Source organism: Octopus sinensis, linkage group LG1 (genome assembly GCF_006345805.1).
Source record: "Octopus sinensis linkage group LG1, ASM634580v1, whole genome shotgun sequence".
NCBI lineage: Eukaryota > Metazoa > Mollusca > Cephalopoda > Octopoda > Octopodidae > Octopus > Octopus sinensis.
This window is the reverse complement of record NC_042997.1, coordinates 86,646,672-86,668,765: the sequence shown is the minus strand read 5'-3', so window position 1 is coordinate 86,668,765 and position 22,094 is coordinate 86,646,672. Positions and strand designations below refer to the sequence as shown.

The window sequence follows — 22,094 nt, the reverse complement described above, 5'->3', positions numbered from 1 at the left end:
ATTGTGAAAATAACTCAAGTACTTCAAATACTAAGAAATAAGCATACTTACTTTGATTTATATGAAATAATTTACAAACATGAATGAGTTTTGTTTGTTTTTTTGTTTTTCCAGTTTCAGCTCTTGAGCTGTGGCCATGCTGGGGCACCGCCATTGTGGTGAAAGAGTACAGCAGGGATCACCACCCCCTGCCAGAGCCTCGTAGAGCTTTTAGGTGTTTTCGCTCAATAAACACACACAACGCCCAGTCTGAGAATCGAAACCTCGATCCTGCGACCGCGAGTCCGCTGCCCTAACCACTAGGCCAGTTATTTCCCTTGGCTGGATATAAGCATCCCTTTCAGGAGCGAATTTGGTTATTTCCCTTGGATGTTTAAAAATAATATTAGTTATATGTAGTAGATATAAGAATCTCTTCCAGGGGTCCTATTATAGCTAGTTTTCCAGATATGAGTTCTATTCACGTTTCAAGTTTCATCAAAATCAATAAAACAATGTAGAAGTTAGATAACAACACCACAAACAAACACACCCACAGATTTCCACGTATATAGTTGATTATATATATATATATGTGTGTGTGTGTGTGTATATATATATATATATATATATATTCGGAGACCCCCTTCAGTCACGACACAGACCATGGGATTGCACCTAGAAAGTTACCCTCCTAGACACAAGTCCGGGTGAGGTTGTTTATGGAAGACCAGCAGTCGCCCATGCATACCAGCCTCCCCTCTCCATGGCACCAGAGACGTCGCAACTCATTTCTACAGCTGAGTGAACTGGAGCAACATGAAATAAAGTGCCTTGCTCAAGAACACAACATGCAGCCCAGTCCGGGATTCGAGCTCACAACCTCACGATCGTAAGCTCAACGCTCTAACCACTGAGCCATGCGCCTTCACAATATATATATTATATATATATATATATACACACACATATATATATTATATATATATATATATATACACATATATATATATGTGTATATATATATATATAATATATATATATATACACATATATATATATGTGTATATATATATATAATATATATATATATATATATATATATATATATATATACACATATATATATATATACACATAAACATATATGTGTTTATGGGTGTGCTTGTATGTACACAATGTGCATTCATAGTTTTTACCTACCCACATGTAATTATTCAACCCAAGGCTACAGTAGCAGACACTTGCTCGAGGTGTCATGCAGTGAGATTAAAATCAGTAATATGGTAACAAACTGACTGTCATATCTGTATACCCACACCTTCACCTATACACACACATGCGTGTGTGTGTGTGTGTGTGTGTGAGAGAGAGAGAGAGATAGCAAGCATTATAAAGTGAAAGATAACACTGTGTAACATGATTTTTGTCCTTGGATAGCAACTGTCATTTCCTGTTTGCTTATTCTTAGAAAGTGTGAAAAGCAGCTATTTCATTTAAACTTTACTTTTGCTACATTTATTCAAACCCCAAAGAATCTCTCTCAACACATGGCTATGATGTTCCCCATTGTTTCCTGCTCATGATTCAGAGATGTACATATTGTCAGCCACTAAGAAACTTGCTTAGATGGTTATGGTCAATCAACTTTCAAGCAAATCTGTGGCACTGAGCAGAATATTTGCTATGACGATATTTCTGCTTCAGCAACCTCAGCACTGAATTTGTCTGAAATGTAATGGAAAATAGGTCAGTTTCCAAATATTGATGTCCAGGTCACAAAAACAAATTTTGAAGGGAATAGTAGTCATTTCCTTTGATTTCTAGATAGAAGCAAATAGGAAATAACACTTACTGACCAAAGACAAAAAAATTAAAATTTTGTTACACAGTGTTATCTATGAGCTGAATTTCTGGCTTAACTTTGATTTCCAGTTCAAAGATCTCTTGGTTTAAATTATTAATTCCCTTGGTAAAAGAATGAATGTCACAACTCCCATTCAGTTATTCAAGAATCAATATAACATTTCAAGTACTAACAGGAATCACACTCACAGAAGATAAAATATTGATTGATTAGTTGATGCTTATATCATTCTAGTTTATAACAGAAATAAACATTGTTGATAGCCAAAATTTAAAACTAGCTATCCCAATTTTAAACAAGAACCTATCTGAATTTTGTTTCTTAAACTTGGCTAAAATCACATTTATTTTAACATTAGTTTATCTGTCTGGTATTTTGATAGTTTTCTATTTTTATTGTCCAAGTCATTGCCATCCTATGTTACAAGTGCACTTCCAACATGTATGCATGCAAGCCATCAATGTAACACACAACTGTTGTTTTAAAAAGAAACAAAATCATCCAATCACTTTTTACTACTACTGTTGATTCTCTTTGTCTCAATAGTGATCAAGTTACCCACCAGAACAAATGAACTTTTACAAATTGTTTTTCTTGTTTTTTTGTCTTCTGCACCAACTAGCATATAAATATCTGATATGTCTGACAACTTCAAACTCAGGTAGTGTGTTTCCACTGCCATGTGTAATATAATGGAAAGCCCAAAAATAAATACAAAATTTCTTTTATAGTTGGCAGCTGTTTCTCATTTGTTTTATAGGTTGTAATAGAATCTTTGTTTTAGCCAAAAATAGTGTCTCAGCAACCCAATCAGACCATTTGATTTTGTCAATAAACACTGAGAAATTCAGAAAGTTATAGATTCTTTGTATCTGCAAGATAAAATTCAATGAAAACAAAAAAGAAAATCTGTGCTAAGAATGTTGTTTACATATCTTGTGCACCAAGCGGTAGATTTTGCCTACTGAATTTTCTATCAGCATATTCCAACATAGGAATTCAGCATAGTATTTTCATAATTCATTCTTGGGATTTTGGTAGTTGGCAGCATTTTCACAGGTATCATATTGCTATACAGTTATATTCAACTTTTGTTGCTTAGTATCTGGAATCTCTTATAAACTCCGAATTACTCTCTCTCTCTCTCTCTCTCTCTATATATATATATAATATATATATATATATATATATCTCACACACACATACACATTTAAAGTAGTTATTTAACGTGATTTTAATGCTACAAGAGACCATATGATTTTAAGGTAAGCTGTCACACTACTGACCACATAGCTGCTCATTCATACTTTCTACTTCTTTCACTATGTTGAGCCCTTATATGAGACATTTCTCATCATACTTCAATTTATATACATGGTGGTTGATTAGAGGTTCCACTCTTACTTCAGTGGTGAGCTATGAGGAAGAAGTGTCTATTAACTGCTTCTATGATATACAGATATCCAAATTTACAAGGAACATGCCTATTCAAGTTAGCATGGGGAAACAGTTATAAAGACACATATTTATTGATTTGACCATAGTTCTTTTAAAACAATTATCAATATTTTATAAACGGTTTAAGAAGTATACTATTCTCATACTGGTATCATTACTTATTACTGACATGATCATGACTTTAAATCTCATCACCACCACTGCTACTACTTCAACCATGTTTCTGCTATTAGATGAGGTGTCTACCTGACAAACTCCACTCACTCCTATTTCATAGATGACGTGTTACTAATATGAAAGTTATTTTACTGTAAAAAAAAAAAAGAAGTTTTTTAATTAAAAAAAAGTACTTCAAATTGAAAATTATCCTATCTATGCTGACTTGGAAATTTACTATTAAAAATATTGCATTATCCACTCCTGGGTCTTTGGATTTGCTTGCACTGCCTCTTGGACAAGAAAGAGCATGTTACTTTACTCTCCAGCTGTTAACTATAGGTTTAGTTGAGCAAAAAACATGGACTTTGCTTGTACTTTTTTGCTAGAATATAAAGTCATTATGAGTAACCCATAACAATTAAAGTAAAACAGCAATTTAAAATTCTAAAAAAAAAGTAGAGGGAGAGAAAGAATTTTAAGTATTAACCCTTTAGCATTTAAACTAGCCAGATATTCTACCTGTTTTATGTTCCAACCAGCCAGATCTGACATCACACCCACCATACAATATCATTCTAAAAATAAACAGGCACAGGCATGGCTGTGTGATAACAAACTTGCTTCCCAACCACATGGTTCTAGGTTCAGTCTCACTGCCTGGTACCTTGGGCAAGTGTCTTCTATTATAGCCTCAGGCTGACCAAAGCTTTGTGAGTGGATCTAGAAGATGGAAACTGAAAGAAGCCCATTGTATATGGATGTATATATTTGTGTGTGTCTTTGTGTCTGTGTTTATCCCAACCACCATTGCTTGACAACCGATGTTGGTCTGTTTACATCTCCGTAACTTAGCAGTTCAGCAAAAGAGACTAATAGAATAAGTACTAGGCTTACAAAGAATAAGTCCTGTGGTCAATTTCTTCAACTGAAAAACCCTTTAAAGACAATGCTCCAGCATGGCTGCAGTCAAATGACTGAATGAAACAAGTGGAAGAAAAGAATCACGTGAAAATCTTAAAGCTGTGAGATAATGCATGATTAATTCAAAACGATGTAAATAAATGAGCATTACATTTGACAGAGTAATCTGAATGCTAAAGGATTAAAGGCCTGGTTGCTCAGAAGTTTTCAATAGTGTTAAGTTTATGCTCCTCTAAAAATATATGTGTTTGTACTAGATGAAATGCTCTTTGTATGTTGGTAGACTAAAAACAGGCACATAATTGAAACTTGAAACAGAGTTGGCTGTCTCTGTTTTTGCTGAAAAAATTCCTCCAAAATTTTTGAATTTGTATTACCATAGGAAAATAGAGACACTGTGGACAGTATGTGCTCAAACTCATTTGCTACTGAAATATCTATGGTATGGCTTCTATACCACTTTATTTTTTTATTTATTTGTTTTTGTGATAATTTGAAATATAAGGAATATATTTTTGCTAAACAGACATCTTCCTCAGTAATATAGTGGTAAGTATCCCCACCTGTCATGCGGGAGACCAGGGTTCAATTCCCTGTCAGGGAGGCTTTATCAACAGTGGTCCCCCAGCTTGGCTGCAACTTTAAAGCTGAAACAAAAGAATATTTAACCTTGCTGATACAATTAACAAAGGGATTACACTATATAGAGATATAAAAAAAATAACCTGTGGTGTAACCACTCAATACTTTCCATAGCAATGCTAAAATTGATGTTTATTAAAAAAGAAAGTGTACACTGTACATTTCAAATTATCAATGTGTCATCAACCACTATATTTTATTTTTTAAAATGTATTGATTACTGTACTTCTGCTAACCCGATTAACACTACTACCAAGTTTATAAGAGCAAACCCAGACCGGTTTTCCTTTCATTGCATTATATTTCTCTGCTTCTACAGCTGAAGAGAGTGAACAAGAGAAGAGAGAAAGAGATCATAGTGAAAACAGTTTGTGTGGCTTCTGGATTGTTTGGCATCCTTTTTCATAGTGAACAAAAATTATTGGAGAACATCTGGCAAACAACTAGGTCATAAATCACGCTATATTGGGAATTTCTCTTTTTATTTATTTTTTTTTTAATTTCCTTTTGTTCCTATAAAAATGGACAAATTGTAATCAGTATGCTGCAGTTGTTTAAATAATGGCTCTCAAAAATAGCTTTTAATGGTTTCTTGTCATTACTGCCATTCATAGTTTTGATTGTTCCTCAAGACAATATTATCAGTTTTCCTCCATGTAATCTTTTTTAACACAGCATTATTAAATAGCTTGTGAAGACTTTCCTGTTGTATAATAGAATCACAAGAAGGAGCTTTTATAAACTTGCTTGATCTGTTAGAAATAGCTGTCAAATCTCCCTCAACTGGCACCTTTAAAAAAAAAAGATACATTGGCTGTCAGGTGTAATCCTAGATAAATATTGCTCCTCAAAAAGGATAGCTGTGTAACAACTGGAATGCTTCTCATCATAGGCTTGTTCATCCAAGACTAACCTAGAGCTAGCAACATTCTCCTCTCTCTCACACTCATTTTACCATGAATTAGTGGAGGTAAACTCTAAGTTTACTTCCACTAATTTTCTCTAGTGCTAGTGTTACGGTAAAATGCACCCATACACTCTGTAAAATGGATGGTGTTAGGATTAACATCCGACCATCTGCTGACCTGTCCAAGAGAGCACTAAATTTGAATAAGAATTGACTTAAACCAGGATTACCGATCCAACTTATGCCAGTATGAAATGCCGAAGTAAAATGATTGTGATATATATATATATATATATATATATATATGCTGGGTGTTCCTCCAAAATGCATACACACATTGAATGATTATAAAGACAGTGTTCATTAAAACACATTTCATTTTCAAAATTCAATTTTGTTATGAAAACCCGTTTTTAAACTGGTAATCACTTAAGTAGTGGAATTACAAATATCAAAAACATTTTGTTCTGTCTTTGTGTGCACTCTTGGTCAGTTTGTCAACTGTTGCTGGTTTTTTATTGTAAATTTTATCTTTTAAGTATCCTCAAAAAGAAATCTAGTGGTATGAAGTTCAATTAAAGGTGAAGGTATTCTTCTGAACCTCCAGTTGACCTGTTTGACAAAATCTCATCAAAGTAGGTCCTTATATTACTATGTTAGTGTGAGTGTACCCCCATCTTGCTGGAAATAAAATTCCACATCTTAAAAGTCTTTGAATGCTTGTCATGACAGATTGTTGCAGCAAGTTCAAGTAAATAGAACCAGTCTCTGTACTATAAAAATGAATGGTCCACTTTATACATTCAATGATAAGCTGCACTGTACTATAACTCCAAGTAAATTAATATGATTGATATTCCTCTTTGATTTGTTGATTCTCAGCTCCTCAGTTGATTGAGCCATTTAACTTAAATGTAGCCTCATCACTCCAAACTATCTTTGTTAGAAAGTGTGCACCTTTTATATTTTTGTACAATATTATAACTAGTTTTTCATGTTTTATTTTTACCCTCTTGATACCATCTTATCCAAGACTGTCCCAGGACCTGTGGATCAATCATCTTGTTTTTTAAGTGATCTAAAGTAAAACCTTCCATAAAAATTGTGCTAATTTATGTTTCAAATACTAGGTTAATAATGCCAAGGTTATTTTCCTAAATTCTTCATTAACAAACTTGTTATTAGTATATTGAATAATTATTGAAGAGATTTGTCAGATTTTATATAGAGCAGGCAAGCGTCTTCTGAGTGGAATTGATAGAGGGAAACTGAAAGAAGCTCATTGTGTATTGGTGTAGCCAAGTATCTCCTCTGTAGTATGACAGCTCTCTCTCTCTCTCTCTCTCTCTCTCTCCTTCCTCTGCTTCTTTGTCCTACTGTGATAGCCAAATATCTCTCCCGTAGTAAGCTGCCCTTGACCTTCTATTATACCCCAACCTCTTGCCTGGAACACATCCACTTCTTTCTGTTCCTTGCCCTCTCTCAGCTGAGACATCCTTGTCTGGCTAGCCATTTAGCAACCCCATGCATACTGGTGCTATGTAAAAAGTACCTGTGCTTCATAAGAAGAACCTGTGCCAGCACCACATAAAAAGCACACATGCCAGTACCATATACAGATCACCTATGCTGGCACCATATAAAAAACATCCAGTTCACCCTGTAAAACAGTTGGTATTAGGAAGGGCATCCAGCATTTGAAAACATGCCTTGCCATTTCCTGTCAAACCATCCAACCATTCATGCTAGCAGGAAAATAAATGTTAAATGATGATGATGATGATGATTGTGTGTGTTGCTATCCCCTTGCCTTGGTATCACAAAAATGAATGTTACTATCATGCATGCAGTGTCCTTCACATCCAATCTTTCACGAAAAACATGTTTGGCCATGGAAAAATATTATCTTGCTTGGAAACAGGTATGGGTCAGCTAAGAGGAAGGGCATCCGGCTGTAGGAAATCCACCACAACAAATTTTGTCTGACCCATGCAAGCATGGAAAAGTGAATATAAAAGTAACAAGGATTAAGGCTAATAAAGTTGTTGGTATAGCTGACTATTCATGCTAGTCAAAATTGTATTTGTGTTATTTGCACATGTGTGTGCATGCATTTTGTATTGACATGCAAAAAGTATTTGTGATTATTTTTACAAATATTCTATAGAAATTATAGCCAGCACTGATTAATTAGAAACTTTATGATTAGGTTTGATGAAAGTAATTAAACTGGTTTACTTTGTATTTGTAGTAATTTCTACAATAATTGGTTCTGTTAGTTTCTTTAGATTATATATCTTATTTTAACCAAATGATTAATAATATTTAACTTGTAATTGTTTCCATCCATCTGTTTTAATGCTTTATATAATAGGTTTATTACTGGATTAAGGCTAAATATTAGCTTCTTGTTTTTATGTAATTGATCATATTTGAATCTAAAGCTTCTGATGTTTTTGTATATCACTTTTATCTTTTACTTGTTTCAGTCAATGGATTGTGGCCATACTGGGACACCACATAGAAAAGTTTAGTCAAACAAATTGACCCCAGTACTTATTTTTAAAAATCTACTTATTCTTTGTCCCTTTTTTTTTTTTCTGGAATAAGTTGCAAGGACATAAACAAAACAACACTGATTTCAGTCAGAAGGAAGACTAACATATATATACTACAGGCTTCTATAGTTTCCATCTACCAAAGTCATTCATAAGGCATTGGTCAGCCCATGAGTAGAAGATGTTTACTCAAGGTGCCTTTAAATAGGACTGAACATGAAACTGCATGGCTGCAAAGCAAGCATCTTAAACATGCAACCCTACTTATGTTTGTTAATATTTAAGGAACATTTAATCAAACACCAGAGTTAGTTTAATCAAGTATTCTCTGTATGGCACAGTGCCACAGAGTACAGATGAAATCAATATTGAGAAAAACATTGGAGCAAACTTTAAAGGAAAATGTAATGTTATTGAACAAGTCTTTAACTGCTTGAACGAGGGTAGCCTATACTATCTCTGATCTCAAATATGTACAGTTGTTGTGAATACCATTACCTACTGGGGTGTTGAATGTCACTGAACATTATTATCTTCGTGTGTCTCCCAGCCTGATCGAAATGACAACAAAATCTTTTTTTTTGTTTGTGTGTTTTTATTTTCTCTTGAACCCTTTTGGGTGTCAGACATACTATCCACCTGGTGCTTGGGTGCCTTTAGTGATGTTCATTCTGTTTCAAGCATCAAAACATCCTCAGCCCAGTTTCTTGTAAATATTCATTCAGGCTCAGAATTGTCTACATCAGTTTCACTAACTAAAGAGATTCTGTATAAAAAATGTTTTCAAAGTATTGATTGTATTTAGATATCCATATATTATCTTTGTTGCACAATATCCATCTGGGAGGTAACTACATTGGGACAACAGTGCATTTTAGATGGTTGTAATCAGCTCTGATATTTTTTTAAAATTATTTTGCTTAGTCAGAGGAAGAGGATTGCTCATGACAATTTGTTTAGGGCAATCAAGGAAGTTAGTTTCAGACTAGATACCTGGCTCAAATGCACTAAACAGTAAACTCTGCTGAAGGGCTAGGTAGAGGTATTAAACTGGATGATAGCTTAAGCCTACCTCCAGAAAATAAGAATGGTTCTGCCAACAGGCTTCTGCACAGTTTCCATTTAACAAATTTGTCATACAGTGAAGTTGAGTGCAAAACTATGTAGTAATTACTTGGATATTCTTAAGATCTAATTCTAACTCCAGTTTCATGGCTTAGACACTAGGTAGGAAAGGACATAGTATATCACTAGTAAGACTAACAGATGAACTAGCTGAAACAATATGAAAATGAAGAACCCAGTAAGTTCATTTTCTATGAGTATGGGATCTTATATTTTGGGCTTTGCACCTCATCTAGGTTCAACAAGACTCCACACCACTCCCACATTTTTTTCCCCACTCTCTAATGAAGTCAAGTTTGGAAATGTTAGATATTACACAATAAAATGTGTGCAATGGAACTGAACTTGATGTACAGATTGTTAGTTCATTTTATTTTGAAGTAAAGCACTTATTAGCTCTGAAAGAAACAAAGACTGAGTCAGTGTGAGCAAAGCAATTTTTTTACAAAACCTACACCTTACCACTACAACCAGACTGTTATGTATTTGATGTGTAAATTGTTTAATTGAACTAAATTTCTTTTTCTCTCTTTGTAGCTGCCCTCCAAGCATTGAAAAGGAAAAAGAGATATGAAAAACAACTGCACCAAATTGATGGTACTCTTTCCACTATAGAGTTACAAAGAGAAGCTTTAGAAAATGCTGCCACAAATACAGAAGTTCTTAAGGTCATGGGCGAGTCGGCCAGCGCAATCAAAGCTGCTCATAATAATATGTAAGTCCTTTGCAATTGTTATCTTAGTCTGCAGTGCAATCTGCTGTTATCAGTTGGATTGGTAGCTATTTAATAGCTAGCTAAATTAAGATAATACATGTTCTTTAATTATCTGTGACCAGTGGCTTCACTAACTGAAATAGCCACTTTATTATGATATGTGATGCCTGCCTAGATGTAATGTGATTTGTTTTTGTTCCTTTATATTAATATTTTAAATTATAAAAAAAATATATATATACTTAGTCATTACCCATTGTTATGCTGCTGATAAAAATATTTGTTTATCATGCATGTATCTTCATGTTCAAAGTGAAAGTTTGGGCGGGGGGGGGGGGTTAAGTCTGTTGCATTGTGTTGACAGACTTGCAATTAAAATTCCCGCTTTTTTAATCGTGTTAATTATTATGGTGATAACACTACCTGCCTGTCTGTCTATTTTTCTATCTCTCTCTCTCTCACTCACTGTATTTCTCTTTCAACAAGTTTTTCTCCTCCCCTTCCATCCCTCTAATAGATGTTGTGACAGAGATCAGCTTCTGTTTTACAATACAAGATTTATCATTTAATTGTAATGAAGCTGATTCTCCAACACTAATCAACAGTTAATGATTGTGGCTTTAAGGGAGGACCCTTCATGGTTGCTTCATCTGCTAGAAATAGAAGCCAAATTTTCCACAAATTACATTCTACTGTCACATCCTTCTCTAATCTCAAAATTCACTCTTAATGACATTATCTTTCCATATATAGATTCTACTCTCTCCTCCATTCATGTTTCTTACCTGCATATCAATAACAAGAACTTCCAGTTATTCTGGCTCAAAGCCACTCTCTCTACTCCTCTAAATACTTTTGTTTCCTGAACTACCCTTTGGATTCCTCCAGCCATTGCTAACTCTTTAACTATAAATCTTTCTGCATTGAAAACATATTATCCTCCAACCCTTACAACTTTTTTTGGATCTTACACTCATCTCACACTGATGCCAGTAGAGCCAAAACTAAATCTTTCACAATCCTCAACTTCCTACATCACTTAGCTTCATTTCTTACATGCTTCCGCAACTGCTACACAAACACTCTAAACACCTTCAATCTCTTTCTCATTTCCAAACCATTACCATCTCTGCACCTATTAGGTCATCAAACCACTGTCTTACCATCACTGTTCACCATTCACACATTGTGGCACTTCAAGTCGGCTGGTAGTACATGTGCTTCATCCTTAGCAGCCCCTCAGAAACAAGTATGTGGATGACTAAAACCATTCTCTGAGGCATATTTTTCCTTATCTTCACATGCAACCAAAACTCATGGCTCCAAATCTCTCCAGGTGGTTCACTCAAAGCTTTGCTGCAGCAGTTCAAACAAAAAAAAAAACAGTCTACAATGCTTGAAGAAAATCATCCACCCTTCCAAACTGGATGATTTATTCTCGTTATTGTAATGTAAAGGTGACCTTTATGCATCGTACAGCCTACAGGCTCTTTTACTTCTCAACTGCAAAAAGGTTCTCTATGACTTTGCAGAATTCTCCTTAAATGGTGGTTCTGTAAGCAGTATTCCTTCAGAGGATGCCTCTAAATTTGCTGCCACTTTGCATCCAACTCCATACTGTACACACAAAGTAAATCTCCTTCAAAACTATTATCTTCTACTTCAAGTTCCTCACTATATGCATATACACTCTAAATGCACAACCACCTCTGGCCACTTTGAACCAACAGGGTCACTCACTAATACTGACAACGTCTCTGTTACTTTCAAACAAACTCTTCAGTGTCTCTGAGTGTGCCCTATTCCCAAGGATGGTAACAATGCTGACCCTGCCAACTATCATCTTACTGCATTGAAATCCAAATCTCAAAAGTGATAGACAGTCATTAGCAATAACCTTCATTACATTAAATCTCTCTCCCTCCTTAATTATTACCATTATGAATTTTGTATAGCTACATCTAGTGGATACCTGCTCTCCTATGTCACTCACTAGTGGATCTGCATCCTCAAGAAATTTGGTGGAAGCAGTGTTGTTGCACTTTACTTTGAGAAAGCATTCATCCACATCTGACATAAGAATCATCTATCAGAACTGCCCATCTGTGAACTCCATTAGTCACTTCATTCTTGATGGCTTTCTGTGAAATTGCAATATCACAGCAGGTGACCAACACTCTGTCATTTCTAGTGTTCTCTAAGGTTCAGATGTCTATTACACTCTCTCACCTATACATCAATGACTTACTTTCTCACCAGTATGTTTATACCACTGTTTATTCCTTAAAAAAAGACCATCTGTCTGATAGACATGAATTTGTGTGCCAATACTTTCCAACCTCTGGTTCACAAACATCTGTCTCCTGTCTTTCTATTGCTACAATGGCCTCTGCTTGTTGGAGTCAGCTTGTCTCACCTTTGGATAGGCACTCCCAACTAATTTGTCTCCCTTCTTATCACCTCCCAAAACCCTACACTGACCATTACACTTAGTCCTTGCATCCCAGAATGTCATTCCTTTGATTTCCCTCCCTTCTCGTGTTTTTTCTGCAGCTGTTCAAGAGGACATTGTGTCAGTTTCCCTCATCTGAAAAGAACCTACAAAAGAAAAATGGCCAAAACCAATTTTAAAACAAAGTATTTTAGATTATTTAGTCTTATAAACACCTTAATGTCAGGTTTGTCATGACCAGAATGCCTTTGATCACAAGATTTACTTAATTAGGGTTGATCTGGGGCAAAAAGCAACAGCAAGACAAATCAGCAATGCATGACATTTTGATAAGAATGACAGTTTTCTGATTTTAATTTACAGTCACTAGGAAGTTAAAAATGAGTTTTATGAGAAGCATGAAGAGGTTGAAAAATTTATAGGTTTCTCTTTGTTCTCCAATTATTAGCTACGAGGAGCGTTCAATAAGTAATGCCCCTGACCCACTTCCCATAGCAGTAGAGCAACGAAACTTGGCACAGTTATTAGTCTTTTTCTACATAGGAACCACCCAGAGTTATGCATTTCTCCCATTGTTTGATGCAGCTCTGAAGACCGTTTCTGTAGAAGACACCAGCTTGGTCCTCCAGCCACGACGTGACTTCAGAAATCAAGGCTGCATCATCTGGGAAACGCTTTCCTTTCAAAAACAACTTCATGGCTGGGAAGAGGTGAAAATCAGAAGGTGCAAGGTCAGAAGAGTAGGGGGATGGGTGAGGAGTTCATAGCCGCACGCCTGTGCTTCTGATCTGGCGACACGCGAGTTGTGGACCAGAGTGTTGTCCTGCAGGAGGAGGATGCCTTTGCTGATCTTGCCCCGCCTCTTGATTTTGATAGCTTCTCTTAATTTCCTCAAAAGTGAAGCATAATAGGCTCCTGTAATTGTGGCACCATTTGCCAGGAAATCTGTCATCACTACTCCGTCCTGGTCCCAGAAGACTGTGAGCATGACCTTGCTACACCCTTGTCTTCTTTGGAGGAGGGGAGTCACGGTGCTTCCACTGCATTGACTGGGCTTTGGTCTCTGGATCATAGTGATGGACCCACGTTTCACCCTGTGTAATCAGTCTTTTGAAAAATTTTGACTCATCTTCTTGGCACATCTCCAAATTCATCCTCGAGCAATCAACGCGTTCTTGCTTCTGGAAAGATGTGAGCAACCTGGGAATCCATCTGGCAGACACCTTTTGCATATGCAAATGGTCATGAATGATAGTTTCCACAGACCCGGTACTAATCTTGACCTCATGGGCTATTTCGCGAATAGTTATGCGTCGATCTTCCAAAATGGCAGCCTCAACTTGACGGAAAGATGCCTCATCAATGGCAGAAGGGGGCGACCAGATCTGGGAGCTGTTTCCACGGAGTTCCAACCATGTTTGAATTCACAATGCCAGCGTTTTACAAGGTCATATGATGGGGCATTATCACAATAAGTTACTTTCATTTCATCAAAAGTCTCCCATGGTGTGCGTCCTTTCAAATACAAAAACCGGATCACTGCTCGACACTCAACAGGCTCCATTTCACACTTGACTCAGTTCAAACACCTGTAAATCAGAAACCACAATTAGTTTAGAGCTGTAATTTGCCACTTAATCTATAGAGATATAATTGCACATGCAAAATTTCAGCTAGATCGAACAACTTCAAGTGGATCAGGGGCATTACTTATTGAACGCCCCTTGTAATAATCCAGTTGGTATTCATCTTAACTACTTCCCTAGCAGTTGTTTATCCCCATCAAAGGCATTCCAGCCATGACCACCCATCTTTTTAGTGTGGTCTAAAACTACAGTAGCCTATATCTACTTTGTTTAAAAGGATAGTTTGATTTAAGGAAGGTTTGCCTATTTCTAGCAGGTTTAGTGGCCATATAGACACTCCTTGCAAATGCTGATGTAAAGATAGAGACATAATTCCCTAACAGCATATAATGATCAAATTCAGCAGAATGTTCTATGTGAGCAATAGAATCTAACAATGTTAAATATTTTAAACTAGAAAATCCCTGCCATAACTTTCTTGAAGATTTTCTATAAAGTAGATTTAATAGTCCTTTTTCAATTTTAATGGTGTTGTTTTCCTTATACATTCATCATTATTGTCATAGTAAGGGATATCATGAAGAAGCAACTCTCAATACCAATAAACAAACAAATCTGCTTTCTAATTGCCCACAAACAACTTCTGTTTGCAAATACATTAAGCGACAAAACCATCTCCAAAGTTAACATTGTTTATAACATAACAAGATGCTACTACAATGATGTTTTAGGAATCATTATTCCAAAAATAAAACTTTAGGTTTGTGCACATCAATCATCAGACCACCACAGTTTATTATCCAACCACACCCTAATACATTTGTTCACTCAACAGAATCCACCATCAAATAATTAGGTGCTACTGGTTTGATCTTGTTAAGTGTTCCTTAGGTTTTGCTGGTTACATGAAAAATGAAATGTTTCTTTAAAAAATTATGTGCAATAAAAGCAGTTTCATCCATACAGATACAAGGGACACTTCCTTTCAGATATTGATGTCTATGATAGTGGTGCAAAATATACTCAAATACTAAGCTTGCTTGCTTCCCAACCACATGGTTCCGGGTTCAGTCCCACTGCATGGCACCTTGAGCAAGTGTCTTCTATATCCTCAGGCTGACCAAAGCCTAGTGGGTGGATTTGGTAGGCGGAAACTGAAAGAAGCCCATTGTATATGTATGTGTGTGTGTGTGTATATATATATATGTGTGTGTGTGTGTGTGTGTGTGTGTGTGTGTGTGTGTGTGTGTGTTTCCCCCCACACACACACACACACACACCCACCATTGCTTGACAACCCATGCTGGTATGCTTATGTTCCCTATAACTTAGCAGTTTGGTAAAAGAGGCCAATAGAATAAGTACTAGGCTTACAAAGTATTATTAAGTCTTGGGGGCAATTTCTTAAGACAATGTTCCACCATGGTTGCTGTCAAATGATTGTAAAAAGAAAAAAAGAATGTGTGTAGAAAAGCACACTGGCCTGGGTGGGGGGAATGAGTGGGGTTCTTTTCAAATATTCCTTCTGTATATGCACTTTGTATATTCTCTACTTGTTCTATTGTACCACACACACACATATACTGTTTTGTTGTTTTAATTTTGTTTACTATATTCAGTCGAAAATGTGCTTCTTTACCAGTCTTTTTCCTTTTGGTTATTTTAGATGTTCACTATAGCTATGTTAAAAAAGATGCACTTAGTTTGTATTATTTTAGAGAATTTCAGTTAGTTTCCATAGACAAATATATATCTTAATTAATAGAGCAACTGTACAGTGATGTCAGAACACTCCCTATTTTATGTGTGTGGGTGTGTGTATGTATATATAAGCAAAAAATATTCAAAGCATAATTATAGATACTTTGGCTTAGACTGTATTGAAACTTCAATTGACTGAACTTGGGTGATGACTTAGAGATCTATTTTCTGGCTCAACAGTAGCTCTATTGAGACATTTAGTCATGGGCCTTACTGATTTTGCTTCAGGTTTTGTTTAGGGCCCTCATTAAACTTCTGTAGTACTGCAAACCAGTTTGTATACTTATTGAAACCAGCCTCAATGAAACTAATTTTTCTTGATTTGTATGCAAGATGTCTGAGCAACATTTCAAAGAGAACAAAAGATAAAAATTCTGACCCTGTTTACCTCACAGGAGTAGCTCTTCTAAATTTGGTAATCCTGTTACAGTGCTAGGTTGGTGAAGGTAGAACTTTGTCAGTTTGTTTCCTTCTATGAACATCACCTTGAACAAGTTTTCTACTATAGATCTTGGCCCAGCCAAACATAGCTAGATTTGAGTAGGAGGGAACTGTGAGGAAACCCACCAGATTTGGGTGGGTGTTTCTGTGGGATTACAAAAAAATTGCTGCATTAAGTAGATATACCTTGTATTTCAATTTGGTTGCCTCCCTTTATTATGCTGTCCATTTTCTTCTACTAGCCTCTAAGGCTAGTAAAAATTGTACCGAAGATTCAGGTTTATATATTAAAACCCTTGAAGATAGTGCCTTGGCATGGCTGCAGTCTAATGACTGAAATCAGTAAAAGAATCAAAGAATACTTTCTTTTGCTACTGGGTTGTACATAACATTTTAAAACTCTTAATTCATAATTGTAATGTTTGAAAATCCTGCACATATCGATATTAGATGCATTCACATTGAGGAATAAATATTTTGACTAAATATTTTGAATAAATATTTTGCCAACCAATTCTGCTATGTATGGAATTTGAGAGTGCTCTCATGACTGCAATTTATTTAGTTTAGTCTATATTGCCAAGTGAGAGATAATTGCCACATTTAACTTTGAGCATGTCATTAGTTGCTTTGATAGAAATATGAGTTTTGCTTAGTTTTTATGGTATATAAATGTCTATAATCTACTGGTGATTTCTATTACACAGTTTCCATTTAGACTAAAAATCCAGTCCAGCCTCATATTATTTATAGTAAATGTAAAATTTGGTATTTCTGAAAACAAGTGTTATTAAAATAACTTCTTTTGTTAAGTGTCTTCAATAATTCATCAAAGTGGGTGTTGTACAAGAGTTTTGGTTATCATATAACTGGCACATAGCCCAGCTCTAATTGGCAATATTGTTAATAAGCTGTGTCTAATTGATGCAATGTTGATTGATAATACTAATAATAATCAATTAAGGAGTCAGGTCCTGGTCATATTTTCATTTCAGCAACTTTCTCAAAGATAATGTGGTTGTTTGGTAGTTGAAGTGTTCTTATATGGACTTCCTTGCTTCTTTTAAAGGTTAACTATATGTCTCTAAAATAATAATAATTGTTTGTGAAGTTATATTTTAATATATGTGGTACTTATTTTCTTTTTATCTCATTTCACTTCATGCAATTTGCAAGAGTCCAGACATAAATATATACTATTCAAAAGATTTAGCTTTATTGCCTTTGTCAGTACATGCACTAGTGTGGAGACATTCATTTCTTGAAGCAATTATGTTTCACCATTCCACTAAACTGATCCGCTTGTTAACCTAAAACACAACAGCATAAGATCATGTGATTTGATAATTTGCTGCTGCTATTATTGTCACTAAAAACTTGGCTTACCATGTTGGGCACTTTATCATTTTTGTTATTTGATCAAAATCCACCTTGTTAAGCACAATTATATGGTAAAGATTAAGTTTTAATTGATCAAAATGTGCTAAGTTTCTGACTCTTAGTTGACATATATTGTCTCTACTAATTACCTTTGACACAATCCCATAACCTATTATTATTATTTTGAATGTTAAGAATAAGATAATTATAATGAATATTGAATGAAAAATTTAAACATACTTTCATGTATAAGCATATACTTCTTACCATAATAATTTGAAGCTACAAGACCTGAAAGTTTTGATGAGTGTTTTGTTTTGTTATTTTCTTATGAATATTTTTTTTTTTAACTCTAGTTTGTATAGTCTAATATGGTCACAAATTACTTAGAAAATAAAAATTATTTATTATGACAGCTTCATAGTAAATAGACAGGTTACTGTCTTTTTCTGCAATGTAAATGTTTTCTTTCCACTTTTGTTTCTACTCTCTCTGCTGTGTGTATTCTTAGAGTATTATTTGTTACATCTTTGCATTGCTTTCTTCACTTGTTAGAAATAGCAGCCAAATTCCCCTATCATTTTAAAAAAGAAGACACAATGTTATCCTATTTACTGTATACCTTATATAAAAAATAAAGATTATATGGTTGTGATTTTAACTATAGGTCTGCTCAATTAGACAACTTAGGGTTAAACAACCACTGATATCAATTTCTTCCTAAAGCAAGTTTTAATTCCTAACTATAAAATAGTACTTGGGTGGTTTGTTTGCTTTTTGGGGTTTTTTTTTTTTTTTGCAGGGGTGGGCGGTTTTATATTACTGAAGGTAAAATGTAATTGAAATACAGAGAATTTGTTTTTAATCTCAAATTTTTCTTATGTAGTGGATGTAATGTAGGTTAGGTTTGTCCGCCTTCATTTGTTTCATTGTCTGTCCTCCTCCATTTGTTTGTCTGTCCTCCTTCATTTGTTTCAGTGAAATTCACTAAACTTTATTAGAACACTAGCATTGCATTCCACCATTGCCTAGATGTTATGACCTACAGCCACATTGTATTGTTTCTTTGGGCAAAATCGGCACACAAGATGTGTGAAGTGCTCAACTCTTCTTTATAAACATGTTTTTCAGTCATTTTGTGATGAAAAATACTGAAATTGTTGACATCAAAAACATGTAGAATGGCAGCTTAGATTAGAATGAAATCCTAACATCGCCCCCAAAATGGCGGTATTTTTAAATTTTTCATTCAATATTCATTATAATTATCTTATTCTTAACTCCCTCTTTCCTTCCTTCCTTTCCTTACAACCAATTGCTTTATTCTGGTATTAAGTGAATACAAAGAATTGCTCAACATTTTAAATAACTATTGGGCCATACAATTTTATGATTTAGCCTTCGACATTATTATTTAAAGATATTGATGTGCTCTCTCTCTCTCCTCTTTGCCTCTTATTTCTAATAGCTCTCTCATTTGTAAAATTCCATTCAATATATTAACTATATTCTTCTCATCCTCCAGGGATATTGACAAAGTGCATGATTTGATGGATGATGTAGCTGAACAGCAAGAGATTGCCAATGAAATTTCAGAAGCTATTTCCAATCCTGTTGGTTTTGGACAAGACATTGATGAGGTAATGATATGATGTTTATTGCAATTACACTGTTTTGATTACATTATAGTTCATTTAGTGTGGTTTCTCTGCAGTGATTCTCTTCATATACACCTACTTCACATACATTACTCTTCTCCATTCTACTGATATTGAATAAATCAAATTGAGCATTTAATTACCCTAACATTATTTTCTGATTAGATTAGATATACTAATAATGCATTAAAGACATAAAATTCACTCTTACAGAAGTTTGTGTGCATGAGCGGATTTTCATCATCATATGATGTCTATATTCGTTGCTGGCCTGGTTTGGGTTGTTCAACAAGATCCAACCACTCCATTGTCTGCATTTGCATGGTTTCTGTGGCGGGATGCCCTTCTGAGCACCTGTCACTTTGCAGCATGTACTAAGCAGTCCCAGAACTATTTAGATTTTCATGCAATTTGCAAGACTAAGATTGTAGTGAGGCTACAATAGAGAAGAATGCGGCTTTATGCTAGGAGATGAAGGGTTAAAGTATGAGAGAAAGAGCCAGAATAGAACAAATTTCTTGCTCTAGAGGAGCTACATGGCTTCCCATATTATAGGGGAGAGAGAGAGAGAGTGTGGGAATGACTGGAGTAGAGCTAGAAAGAGATAATCCTTTCTATTAGAGGTACAAGGCCTGAAATTTTGGAAGGGTACTGGTTGATTACATCAAACCCAGTGTTTCACTGGCACTTGATTTATTGATCTTAGAAAGTTGAAAGGTAAAGTTGACCTTGGTGGAATTTGAAGATAGACAAACTGCTACCAAACATTTTGCCTGGCATGCTAAAGACTCTCTTAGCTCACCATCTTAATAATAATGGTGATGAGGTGCCAGGGTGGGCCTTCAAGATACAAGGTGAGAAGAAATGGGAAGTGAATGGGGTGAATATAATGAATGAAGAACAAGTGTTGAGAAATAAGTAGGGAAGAGTAGGTAGAATTGAGTAATATATGTAGTAAATGGTGACTAAGGAATGGGAGGTGACCAATGGTATATGAGTTGGTGGAGAAGAGAGAGATGACATTTGGTTGTGTGGGTTGCAAGAATGTGGGAGATGAAGAAGATAGAATTTGGTGACTGGGGAAGCAATCAATGTAAAATGCACATGAAATGAAAAATATTAGGAGTGAAGTTTATATTATGGGACTGCCACATTTAGGTGGCAAATATACTTCACAATTCCATGCTGCTACTGTTTACTTCTCGCTCAGAGATTTAATATTGCTTGTTTCTCCTTTTTTGAGATAAGCAAGTTTGTCGCTGGAAGAAGCATATAGTATTTTGCGTTTGGAATGAGTTCTCATTGCTAGCTGGTGATTATCACACACTGATGACCAGTTACTGCCCAGAAACCTGGGTGTGTGTATCATGTAAGGCTAGAGATGGGAACAATGGTGTCCCGTTAGCCAGCTGGAGGTGAAGTCCTCCTGGAGCTATAAAAAACAATAGCATCATCACTTATGGGACCGCTACAGTTAGGTGGCAAGTATATATCACGATATAGATGTATAGATATATATATATATATACGTGTACTTCATGGACATGGTCTTAGCACCAATTTCTTTTGATGGGTTTTTATGGGTTACTGAAAGGAGCAATAGCAGTGTCCATAACCTTTTAAGAGTCTCCAAGAATGATAGAGGAAAAGGGAGGAATAAACCATGACCATAGTCCTGGTCCTGGTGAGAGAAGACATGGCACCACTATGAGTGCTTCACACCACCAGAGAGACCAGTCTTAACACTTCTTCTCTAGAGTATGGGTTTTCTTGAGTACAGCAAGGCACCAGGCACCTTGGTTCTTTGTAATCTCGTCTGAAAGGTTCAACATCCTGAGGTCATTCTTCAGTACTTCATCCCATGTCTTCCTGGGTTTCCCACATCCTCATGTTCTATCTACTTTGAGAGATCAGCATTTCTTTATGGAGCTTTCAGCATCCATCTGCATCACATGACCAAACCAGCACAGTCTTCTCTCTTGCACATGACTAACATCTCTCTCAAAACACTAGCACACTGTCAAACATGTACACTTACATTACACATCCAGCACAGCATACCACCCTCATCCCTTTCTAACCTTTGCATGTCCTCTGCATTCAGGGCCCACTGCCATGTAGAATTCGTTTACAGTTAATTTTAGCAGGAATACTTCTCAGAATCAAGGCTTTGTTATGATGATTAAGAAATCTCATTGTTATTTTTTGTGTTTTTTGATTCTTAGGATGAACTATTACAAGAACTTGAGGATCTGGAACAAGAAGAATTGGAGCGTGAATTGCTTAATGTTGGAACACCTGTCACAGATCAACTGCCATCAGTACCAACGGGTGAACCTGAGTTGGCTAGTGCTTCCAGTAAGAATTTGACCATTTATCAATTCATTTGTGTTGCTTATTTATATATTTTTTAAATTACTAGAATAAGCTTTTATCATGAAAAGAATAGCTTATGTGACATACCAGAGTGTTTGATAGTTGCACT

The 22,094-nt window shown here is 35.5% G+C and overlaps 1 protein-coding gene across 1 annotated transcript in view; it reads left to right on the top strand.

Moving 5' to 3' along the window:
- LOC115212175 (charged multivesicular body protein 4c) overlaps positions 1–22,094 on the top strand; it is a 66,729-nt gene that overhangs the window by 38,417 nt on the left and 6,218 nt on the right. The window contains exons 2-4 of the mRNA XM_029781018.2: positions 10,154–10,331; positions 19,477–19,591; positions 21,835–21,967. Of these exons, the coding sequence (XP_029636878.1) occupies positions 10,154–10,331; positions 19,477–19,591; positions 21,835–21,967 (426 nt within the window). The remainder of the gene's footprint in view (positions 1–10,153; positions 10,332–19,476; positions 19,592–21,834; positions 21,968–22,094) is intronic.